Raw genomic sequence first — 12,433 nt, forward strand, 5'->3', positions numbered from 1 at the left:
TGGTCCTTTCTAAATTAAAAATCTACGTATCTGTAAAAGACTGCTACAGATACTGCTAAAAGAACACATTGAACTACTTTGCTTGGTAGATGTTATCCTGAAATAGATATTTGTGGATTCTATTATTACTGGAACTCCATGTGCTTTCTGATTTATTAGCTACAAATTGAACAGGAAGATACCAGTGCTAATCCTTCAGGAAAGAAAAATAAGTTGTGTATCAGTTTTGCCACAATCCTTTCCAATACTTACATTTTACAATTAAATGAAACACTTATTTTGAATGAATTTAAAATGAAAAATAAAGGAACATGCAGGAAGAAAAAACAGTGACACAGCTGTCAAGCCTCTGTTGCACCTATACAATGTAATTATCTCTTGTACATTTGTGTGGTGTGGGCTTAGTTGGGCTATTGAATGGGTATGTTGAATGGGTATAATGCATGGCAGGGTAGGCTATGCTGAATGTGTGGAAAACTAACAACTGTGTGTAATGGTAAGAAATATCAGTAGCTGAGAGGAAGGTGCAAATAAAGAAAATATAGGGGAAGAACTGTAAAATCTGCAGACTGTGTCTCTAAGAAAACCAAACCCAGATACAAATATTTTAAGGCCTTGTGTAATACAACTCACAGATGGAGGCACAGGCACTTCTGATGTAAGAAAACAATGTAAACAGTTTAGAAAAAGAAAAGCTAAAAAATCTTTAACAAAATAGCATAATTGGAATAATTGAAATGATCAGGTATTATTGCATAAACGGTCTGACTTATCTAGTAGCTTCTTGTCACTCATCACATTGCTACATGAGTGATTTCCACAGTGAATCAAAAGTGAAATGATTCCTCAGAGTACATCTCAAAATGTCTTGTTATTCCTTCTTACAAGAGGGATAAGAAATTCTGTTTGGGATGAGATTTCATTTTTTTTCTTTCAGTTTTAATTGCCAACGTTTGTTAGCTTACGTTCATTAATATTTAGCACTGAAATATATCATCCCATACTGAAATGTTTTGAAGTAGTCTTTTGTTGATGCCTATACCCAACAGCAAATGTAGAGCAATTGAAGGCACAGCCTAATCATTTAGTGTTTTAAAACAAATGTCCTATATATTTAGCATTGAATTTATTTTGAATTCTAAATGAACAGAAGTGAGAGTGCCCTGCTCTTCCTAAAGGAAAACCTGTGTAAGCACTAAAGTGGCTATACTAGATGATACCACAGGCCCATCTAGCACACTGTTAGACCTCTGATATTTCCAGTAGTGGATACATGGAGAAGGAGTTTAAGAATGACTACATTGTGTTATTTCCCCTCGTAAATTTACTCAGTTTCTAGCTGTCTGCAATTGAGAAACTTTCTGAGCCAGAAATTGTGTTCAAACCACAAATGGAATGTTTGGTGTACCTTTCTTCCCTGAATCTGTCTCAGTGCTTTTGACACGCAGTTGTACTTCGATCTGCAAAGCATCCTATAGGAAATAATTTTAGCATACCTTTGTGAAAAATTACTTCTCCTTGCTTGCTATAAACCTCTTGCCTTGGGGAGGTTGCTAGTTCTTATGATATGAAAAATAGCTAATAATTGCTCCCTTTTTATAGTCTCAATAATGCTTAATGCTTCATACATCTGTTGCATTCTCCCTTATATACTTCTCTTCCAAGCTGAAGAATGCTAATGTAATCGTATTGTGTTCCTCTGATCATCCTTCTCACTCTTCTCAGTTTCTTTTCATTTCTAATGTAACCATTTTTGACAGTGGCCTAAACTACTCACAGACTCAGGGATCAGTGCAGTGACATAAGGGCATTTTGTTCCTTTCCTTATAATTCCTATATATTATTGCCTTTTTGAGTTATCTTCTTAGCCTGTGCTAATCTAAGGTATTTTCACAACAGCTGAGAGATTTCTTTCTTGACTGGTCACAGGTAATTTAGTCTCGATTATCATGCCTGCAAAAAATTTCATTTGCTGTTTTTTCACTTGGCCTCTTGGTATCATAGGTTATGTTGGTAGATCTCATATCATATTCTGAATAATTTTGGGACACCCGCAAACATTCTCACCTCGCTGTTTGCACCTTTTTTATCAAAGTAACTGAAAATGTATTAAATAATAAAGAACCTGTGAGACTCTACTAATAACATCTCAGCATTTAGAAATCTGGCCATTTATTTCCACCCTTCTTTCCCTACTTTAAAATATAAAACCATGTAACAATCTTCCTTTTTTTTTTCCTTGACAATTTCTGAAAAAGCTTGTTGAATTCCAAATGTTTAGCTCGAATTTATTACTCTTGGGCATATATGCACACAACAGTACAGTAGACAGAAATCTCTATTACATAAAATCAGTGTCATGCACATTTCAAACAGCAGCTAGAGGTGCCAATTTTCAATCTGCACAGTGATATTCAGCAGAGCGCACCTTGGGAATATGTATATTTCTTCTAACTTACTAAGTATACTTGAACAAATTGCTTACAATTGAAATTAGCGAAGTACATAAAAAAGTTTATTATTTTTTAAACGCATGTAGAATTGAGTTGTAAAGCAGTTTATAAATAATTTTTTAAAGCTTATTGCATCAAAAGTGAAACAAATACTATAATTATTTTTTCATAAATTACATTGAACTTCTTAAAAATACCATTCATAAGGTTTTCTGGTATTAGACACTGTTAAAGGCTTTTCACTGGCACTCTATTTTAGTCATATTCATGGTGGTGCAGATGGTCTTTTCTGCTTCACCAAGTTAATATGACCATGTTATACTGCATTACTGATTTAGCTGTCTTACTGCAGTTCAGCTGGAAAGAATACTCAGTGAGAATTTCGCTTCTTGCTAAGACTGTTGGGCATGAAATAGAAAACTTAAATGAGCAGCTTTGTGTTATTCTTCTATAAACTGTAAAAATAGTCTCAAAGTTAAAATCACTATTTCCTGCTTTATTATTTGAATGTTCTTTAGAGGATGAGCATTGTTGTTCTTCTTCAGTATATAATGAGCTATATGATGCGTTGGACACTCCGCTCTCTCCTGCAGCACTGCTCCTAAAGCTGTCAGAAGGCCCGTTCAGAATTTGTCTAGTTTATACTACACTACCTTGTTCAGCTCAGTAACGATACAATTTGTCATGAAGCAAAATTCATGGCCCCAGGCCTGCTGTCCCAGTACAGACTAGAAGAGTCAGTGGAAGCTTTCCTGGCATACTGTTTATGGGGTAAAATCTTTTGTTTGGAAGTGGACAACCCCTGCTTTGTGTAGGTATGATGTCAGAGCAGATTTATCTTGGCTTACAATACTAAAACATTTTTGAGATGCAACTAGCTATTTACTATATATATACAGATAATGTTACATTAAAATCCGTATGTTTTATTGAAGACTAGATTGCCAAGTTCTTCTAATGCTGAGTCACAGATTTGTATAATTGTGGCTTGCTAAGAGCAATTGAGGAAAGCAGTTGAGTTTGAGTCATGATTCCAGGCTTACACTCCACCTCCTCCTTTCAAACCTTGCTTCACTGAATAAGTAATTTGCAAATGAGTTAAACTGTTGGTTGCATTTATTCTCTGCGCCATCTCAGCTAACCCTTATAGTTTCTAAATAGTAGAATTCAGGACAAAAATATACTGCAGATGAGAAAGGACACTTCTAAACTGTTCGCAGATGTAGTTATCTTCAAAGTCTCAAATTCAAATTGACTTTTCTTGCCTTTTGAAAGCCTTTTTAAATTATGTCTCATATTTTGGGAGATTAAAGAAGATATTTAGAATTCATGGAAACAAAATGTTTTGGTTAATATTTTTGTGAAAAAAGTGTAGGAAATAAGCCTGTCGATAAGAAAAATTAATAGCCTCACTTTTCCATAAGTATTGAAATAGGGAATGTTAACATTAATGGAAAATTGCAATTCTTAAACACTAGTTACCATCATACAGAATTCCGTGGCAGGGGAAAAAAAAGGAATGAAAATTCGTTCCAAAAAGACCTTATTAACAGTTATGATCATGGTTGCAAACTTCCTGCCCCATCAATACAAATTCCATTTTGAAAAAGGAGTATTCCAGCAAAAACATACTTGAATAAGGATTTCTTTAGTAATTGGATACACTTGCATGGCAAGTACTTCCCCTATCTGTTCTGCGCAAACATTCTGTAACAAGGAAGGGAAATTATATTTGGCCTGAATATTGCCTTGCTACTGTGAATGTACTCTTCAAACTTCTAGTGATGAAAATGTACATTACATAGTAGGCTCAGTGGCAAAGTCAGAGAAATGTCTACAACTGAGAGAGCTTTACTTTCACTGCAATTTCTTTAGTGGTTTTAGAATTACTGGCAGATGCTATGGGCTGTCCCAAAGTCTGTTTAGCCCATGTCAACGCACATGGGATTCCTGGTTTCCTATCCGGAGCACTGCAGAAGGGTAGCCCTAAGAGATAGCAGCTGGAAGGTCATGACAACTGCTCAAAGAATTGCTCAGCCAGTTTTTGTAGCACCTGTAGTAGAATTGTTACTTTTATGATGATGCAGATAAGTAGTTATCCAGAAACCAGTATCTGAAGCTGCTTTCAGATAAGTCAACCAAAGGGAAAAGAAGTAGCTGGTCTCAGGCTCCCTAGCTGTCAGCTAGATTTAGCCTATTAGACACTCAAACTTCTCTAGAATTAGACTTTCCAAAATCAAACCAGAGGAGCTCAAAAGCACAACAAGTTTGCGTAAGACAAATTAAGCGAGGTGTAGAAACTGTCAGAACTTGTTTCCTGGTATAATGTACCACCTGTCCTAGCTGCCCATGGTCCGTTACAACCAGTTAACTGAGGTAGAGTGTTGAAGAAAATCAAGTCTTGGATAGTTTCATCATAGTGGATGACTGGCTACAATATGAAACATATGTTACTTTTTCAGTAAGTACAACATACATAGCACAAAGATCAGCCTATTCTAAACAGAGAGAGATCTCCTTGACAAGGGCAGACAATTGATTATGACAGACTATCCTCCACAGCATGGGTTAATTCAACAATACTTTTGCCTGAAACTTCCACAAACAATGAGCAAAATTACTTTCATAAAAGGAGCATAATCAGCTCTTTGCTGAAAGTTTTTCTGATAATTGAATGCCTACTCTCAAGGAATTTTCAGGATCTAGGTTATCAGAAATGCAGGCACAGGCAATTATTGAGTTGCTGCTCAAAGGCTTGGAAATACCACCTAACAACTCAAGCAATGGACTGAAGGAAACAATTGCTTTTGAGAAATGGAATCCTTAAACATTGACAGTCTAAAATAGCAGCAAATATTTGAATGTACTCTGTGCAAACACTTGAAGCATGTGATGCTGCCTTATTTTCGGTCTGGGCTCAGCAGGCCTTAGGACAGAGAATTACAGCAAGAGCCAATTATGGCCTTCTTCTGTTCTTTTCCCCCAGATGTAGAGAATCCATGTAAATGGATCATTTTCTTGCTCTGCTCATTAAATAATCTTCATTTCTTTTCAGGCAGGAAAGGGAAGGCATATGCAATTATTAAATTTAGAAGCTTAAATTTATAATTCTCAGATACTGCATACACACATTCTTTTTATCCTCTGGTATAGCCTACTTTAATTTTGGCACTTAATTTCTTCTTTTACTTTTCTCTAAAATTTAAGGTTGCGCTTGAGTTCTATCATTATTAGTAACAGCAATATTCTTTATATTCCCTTGTAAGTGAGAAAGTTATTTTATCTCTGTGCTAGTGATGGCACATTTTTGTTTTCAGGCTATACTTCTCCTAAAAGGTGCTATTGAGAATGGCTAAAAGAAGAATATGGTTCCAGATCGTCCTGTCTACACATAGGCCTCTGAGATAGCTTGCCAAAACATGAAAGGAGGGGAATGAAGACTCTGGCTACATGTAGGGCTATGCTGCATGTGGCTGACCAGTGAATTTAGTCTGAACAATGTTCTCAGGTTCTCCCTCAAAAGACAGAATTTTTATATCCTTGGATGTTAATACAAATCTGTACATTTACCTGCGTTTTTTTTTTCCCATTTGTTGATAGACATGTAATTTTATTAGATCTTATTCATTGTGTTAAGGTTATAGGAGTTACAGTGTGTTTGTGAAAAAAAAACGAGAAAAAAGACTTTTTGGTTCGCTCAAAGAGATTTTACTTCTTGCATCTTGCATTTTAATTTCTTATACATAATTAAAAGTGGAAAAGAAGAAAAAAGTAAATAACTGCAATGAAATAAAATAGCAAGCTTCACAATAGATATTATATGCAAAGAATTAATCAACTAGCACAATATTTTGATGTCTTGTTGAGAATATAGTGGGTTTTTTGGTAGCTGGAAAAAAGAATTCATTTCATCTATTAAATCAAGTTCTCAAGAAATTCTCAACACTTCATCATCTTGGTTGCCAGACTTCATAGAATAAAAGATATTGCTTTTGTCTGAGACAGGAAGCCTGAAGAAGTTATCTTTTAACACTGAATTTATATACCGCTACCTAATTCTGCAATGTGTTTTGTCTCATATACCGATTGAAATTTTTTAATGCTCTGCATACAAGAGCTTTCAGTGATAATAATCTGAAAAGTATCTCTACATGTGGATTTTATATATCATATAATTATACTAAATTTAATGATTTAGCTGTTATATCTATAGTTTTGCAGAAATAAGTATTCATAGAGTGGGAGCAAGAGCCATGTTTTGACTTGCACTCTTCTAGCATTATATAAAATGTAATGAGATCTTGAAATAATAGAACCAGAACAAAGCAATAAAAGGACTTCAGTATATCGAATTTTAGAAGATAGATTTACCTGAAGAAGAGCCACTCGAAAGGTTGTTACCATCTGAAATACAATTAAACTAGATTTACAAAAAGCTTTAGCTTAAAGAGAAACAGAGTCAAAAATAAACAGACTATTAAGAAAGGAAGGTTGAATATCAAATTTCCACACATTTTAGAAGCAAATTCAGGCAGCTTGAATTCATATACAAATATGTAATCTGCAGAAGAATTGTTCTAAAAGAACATTGCCTTTTTATTTGGAAAATTTAAGAACTATTCCATTAAGAAGTACTTTGATAATTACTAAGTTTGTTGCATAGATCAATATATGTTTCCAATTACCAAGTTTTAAAGTCGCCTAATGTTTCAGGCAGAAAACTAAAATAGGTGTATCCAGACTAACACGCTATTTCTCATGAACTAGAACCTCTTCTAATTTCTTTGTGATCATTCCTTTGCTAGGAAATACCAATTTTGTTTGGAAGCAACTTATTGAAAAGTTGAAGAATTCATAATGTCCTTAGGAAGAAGAGGCTTTATTCACTGACACTTGCTCAGAGTATGACCTTAAAAAAGTTTCGTATTCCTGATGAGGCTGCTTGCTTATTTCATGTCTTCATGGAGAGAACTCCTCAGACTACGTGTCTTTGCCAATTGCTTTCAGGTCTCTGAAATGGTCAACTTGCCAGGGTGCTATGTTCCTTAATACAATCAAGTAATAATGGTAGGATTTTATGCCTGAGAAATAAGACACAGTGGTGGTAAATGCCCTTATTTTTATCTACAGATCTATTTTGTTTTCTTACCTTGAAATAATGTCTACTCCATGTTGAATAATATAAATAACAGAACATATTTGTTAAGACCAGTGTCCATCTAAAAGCTTCTCAAATACATTTAAATATTTTTTTTCTGCTATCTAGTAGAGTCCGCTTCATCTAAACTGGAGATACCCTGATAGTTTTGATTTCCCCCTCTTCAGGTTAAAATCTTTATTTCAATTTAACAAGTGTATAGGTGTGTTACGTTTTCTGTGATAATTCTTATTATGAATAATAGAGACATATGTCTCTGTCTTCCATCAGAGAATAATGCAAAACTCACTGCCTTTATACTTTCCTGAGGGCATGTATTATAATCTGGAATGACTTTGCAAAGTCATTACTCTAGCCTTCAAATTACCTCACAGAACCCACCTATTTTAAATGTCCTATTGAACATGAATAAAAACATAGGCTTGGAAGAAACCTGCTGGATTTAGTTCAATCCAAGAATCCTTTTCATACTCAGTTCTCATACTTACTATGTAGTTATTTAAATAGCAAAAGGAAAATTGACAGGGTCTCTACATAGCCAGAGTATTGTCATTTTGTGTTCCTTTCCCTGTCCAGCACTCACAAGTCACCTCCACTGAAAGCTACTGAAAGCTGTGTCATTCCGTCTTTGATTTGTAATCCCTTTAAGCAGAGATTGCTTTTTTTTTTTATTGAATGTTTGTACAAGATATAGCACAATAGCTCCATGATCCTAGCTGGGAAAGGCTATAATGCAAACAGCTAATTACAGTGGCTAGAATCCAGGCAGGCTTCCTTCCTAATCTGAGCCCCAACAGTAACCGTCATGACAAAACAGAAATATAGCCACCCCACTTGTATTTCTCTGTCTCTAAAAGAAGACTAATATAGCTTATTTATCTTAACAGCTGTTCTGTTAATTGGGCAGTTAGATATTTGTGGAGCAGTGAAGGTGAAAGTACCAGAGATTCTTCTGTCTTTTACTGGTGATTGCTGTTTGGCTATATTCCTCTGCTAAGAGTTCAGCACTGTCTCTGTTCACCTAATGTTCACTGCAATTTACCCTGGAGACAAATATACATATTGACACTGGGGTTGTCAGAACTGTGCTGCTGGTAGGCTAGATAGAAACCTTTGTCCTCCTGGACAAAATTTTTCTTGACTAGCCCTCACTTATGATGAATTTGCTCCCAGTGGTGTGGCTAAAAATAAGATCCTGGAAAAATTTCTCGTTACATTTTCAGCAAAGTCAGGGGGTTACTATTGCATATACGTGCCATGTTCTATGTTGCAAGCTTGTATGCATCAAATGGTATACAATGTTGCATGACAACATTGTTGTCCAGATATGTTTAGAAAAAAATATATGCTTGCCTCTTACTAAACTGCTATGGTTACTTATATGGCAAGGTGCTCTGCACAGAGGAAAACAAATACCATTTTTTGGGTTAACTCTTTGACTTAAAGGAAAGGCCTGATTTGAATTTGTGCTTGTTTTATTTGTAACTCTACTCTTGTGGTGTAACTCCACTGCTAGGACCAGGATAGAGGTAAACTTGGTGATGTGTAAGCACCTTGAAGAATCTCCTTGCTTGAAAAGTTTTCTGATGGTTTTAGCTGTTTTAAGAATATTATTAGCCTGTCAATTTTGTTTTACCCTTATCGAAAAGTATGCATTTATTGGATGTGTAGCAGATTCTCTCATTTCCTTTAGAGGAAGAAACTCAAGAAATTATTCCAGGGTGTCTTTAATAGACTTATAGATTTTGAAGTGATAAAATGATAAGACAATCCTCAAATATTCTTCTTTGGCAGAATGCAAATATATACTCAATCAAATAACTTTCTAGGTTTTCTCCCATGAGGTAATGAACTCTGCATTTGGGAACCAGTATTAGCTTACAAATTAGTACTTCTAGCTAGTAAAAATATTTGAAGTTAAATGAATAAAACTTGTGAAGTTACCTCATCTGAATTTAGCTATTTTAGCCTACACATTAGCAGAAGTTTTGCTTTAGACAGGACTGGAGTAAATGTTAGAAAAGCACTTACAGGTCAGTAAAAAAGCAGCATGCTCTAGGTGGGGTAGAAAATGAAGGCAACTCAAAGTTCTGAGAGGTTTTTCTCATCTTGTGTATGTGTGTACATTACAATCCCACAAACGGTCTGCCTTGAGTAGAAAAAATATAGCTACATTCTTCATATTGAAGTCAGTATCCTCAAATCTATGACTTTCTGTCAGTGTGAAATAGCTGCTGATTTTCTGTGTTCAATCTGTGTAATGACAGATTTTGATACTTTGCTGTTACTAGCTTTGCAGATGCAGAGTATTTGACAGCTTTGAAGAACAGAATCAGGTGCTAAGAGCAAATATTAAGTTAGGCCACTAGTTCTGTAAATTTCTATAATAATTCCTCATCAAATTGGTGGAGTGGATGAACATGCCAGATTGGAAAGTTTGACAGATTTGGGAATAAAATTGGACACTTATGTTTCCTTTCCTCAACTGGTTATTTAGAAGCCATATTTGTATATAGAAGTTACAGTAGATTAACACTTTATAATGAAGAATTTAATCACATCTGTACAGCACACTGTACAGGAATTCTTATCTTATTTTGGTTAATAACTGTTACTAGTAGACAAATTTAAATGATAATTTAGTAGTGTTCACAGATTTTTTTTTTTGCTAAACTGGTATAAAATCACATCTCTTCTTCATTGTAGAAAATCTACAGAAAGCTCTTTTTTCTTTTTAAATTTTACAGTGAGTCTAACAGGAACAAGTTCTCTTTTTCTAAAAGCATCTTGCTAAAAGTCTATTATTTATGCATTATTTCAGTTTGAGTTGAAAATTTTATACAACTTTGTAAAATTATTAGATTAATGAAAATTTGTGAACAACACTTCTGGAAATAACTTTTTATCATCCTAGTGACAATCAAGCAAATGTTAGTGACTTATAGAATGTGACAGAGAACAATCCATAAGAATCGTTATCTTATGAGTAAAAGCCATTTTTAAGGTTTATGTAGCTCAAAACTTTCGATCTTAACACTAATATGCTAAACAAATATCCTTTCACTTAAAAGCAGTTAACTATGTCTTCAAGCATTTCACAGATAAAGTGAGGTGGGGTAATGTTATTAACTGGTTTTATCTTTGGGAGTAGAAGCTAATTTCTGGAATCATAAAACATTCATATAACCTAAGAAAAGGCAACGCAAAAAGCAAAGAAACTTATTAGAAAAGACTTGAAGTAAGAATGAATGCAATTCTCATATCTGGAAATGAGACAAAATTTAGAAAGAATGATTGGATGATGGACATCTATAACAGAAATCAGTTTGCCTAAGTCTCACTTTAACTGCATGTTGTACAAATACATCCTCACTGGAGAAGAGGATGTTACCCAGTCCTAGAATAAGTGCTTACAGAAGAAATTCCCTCTACCCTCTGAGTGTAAAGATGAGATAGATATAGTATTAAATAAATCTGGTTAGAAGTTTAAAAGATACGACATATATAAAAAAGATATGACAAATGTTTGGGGATATTATATATGGAATATATTAAAAAATAGAATTGTGGCAAAACACAAAAGCAATGAAACAGAAAAGAGAAAAAAATCAGATGGCTGTGATTTAGTATTTCTTTACAGATTTGGTAGATGCTAGGATTTTCCACAATTTAGCTATTTGGTTATACAAACACTGGTCAGACTGCCATAGAGAACTGATGATAAATTCTTGCAAGGAAGAATAAAGGAACAAAAGGATCAGCTGAAAGGATTTTTACACTGCCATTGTGAAGCCACTATCTTCACTTTTCACATTACCACTTATTCAGCTTTTTGCTGCCTATGAGATAGGAGCTCTTGAGCACCAGACTAGAAAGCATTCTATTTATACTCAAATGTGGTCATCAAACTCCTGGCAACATACCATATTTTTTTTTTAATAATCTATGTTTTTAATAATCTATTGTTATCATAATCTGCCAAGCCCAATGCTGAATCAGAACCTAGCTGTGTCAGCCATCATAATGTTCCAAAGAGCTTACAAACACGGTTTAAGATAACTGTCAGTATTCAGCTGGTAAATTTTTAATTTTCTGTTCATCCAGAACTACATGTAGTCTGAGCTCAACCTAGCAAATGTCAGTTGCCTTCCATAGGTCTTAATTTGTTAATTTCAGCCCTTTAACAGATTGGAATTCGTCTTTTCTTTTAGAGCCTTTGATAACAGTGCACTATGCATGCTGCCTGAAATGCTCTTTTCTTACATTGAGGTAGATTTCAGTCATGAGGGGCATTGTGGTAAGTGGTCCTGTTCAAAACTGTTTACTGCAGCTAGCAGGATAGATATTTTTAGAAAAAGGAAAGGTTTTTCAAAGTTACACTTGAAAAATTTGTTGTCAATTCTTAATGAATCAATTAGAAGAAGAATGATGGTATGGAAGAGCTATCTTATTTTCTAGGGCCAGGAAAATAACTGTAATCTTTTTGTTTCCTCTTCACTTTTAGTTCTTCTCTGCTGCTACCTCAGTTAGTAATTTTTATTTGCTCTTATGTCGAAAAGACATTCTAATATGAGAAAACTCAATCTAAGGAGCTCTGGAAAGAAATCTCTCATGATCTGTGTACTTCTGGGTAGTAGATGTTAAAGCAGTCTGACATCTTTTGTCTTTTGTCATTAGCTGTTGCTCGTCTTAGTTGTTTGTCAGAGATGTATTGCACTTGTTATATGGCTGGTTCCCTCTCTATTTTTATTCTCTAAATTGGTTCCTGGGTTTGAAGGGATTTTGTTTCTTTGACTTTTTTTTTTTTCCCCCTGAACCAGTA

General features: G+C 34.6%; 1 protein-coding gene across 3 annotated transcripts in view; it reads right to left on the reverse strand.

The window, feature by feature from the left end:
- The window catches only part of KCNH7 (potassium voltage-gated channel subfamily H member 7), a 231,112-nt gene that overhangs the window by 79,684 nt on the left and 138,995 nt on the right, over positions 1 to 12,433 (reverse strand). For 2 of the 3 annotated variants that reach the window (XM_086464984.1, XM_086464983.1), the window contains exon 4: positions 6,825 to 6,857. The exons of the other annotated variant lie outside the window; for it this stretch is intronic. In XM_086464984.1, the coding sequence (XP_086321110.1) occupies positions 6,825 to 6,857 (33 nt within the window). The remainder of the gene's footprint in view (positions 1 to 6,824; positions 6,858 to 12,433) is intronic. 3 annotated transcript variants of the gene reach the window in all.

The sequence above is a fragment of the Leptosomus discolor genome, chromosome 5, assembly GCF_034619465.1.
Source record: "Leptosomus discolor isolate bLepDis1 chromosome 5, bLepDis1.hap2, whole genome shotgun sequence".
Taxonomy (NCBI): Eukaryota; Metazoa; Chordata; class Aves; order Leptosomiformes; family Leptosomidae; genus Leptosomus; species Leptosomus discolor.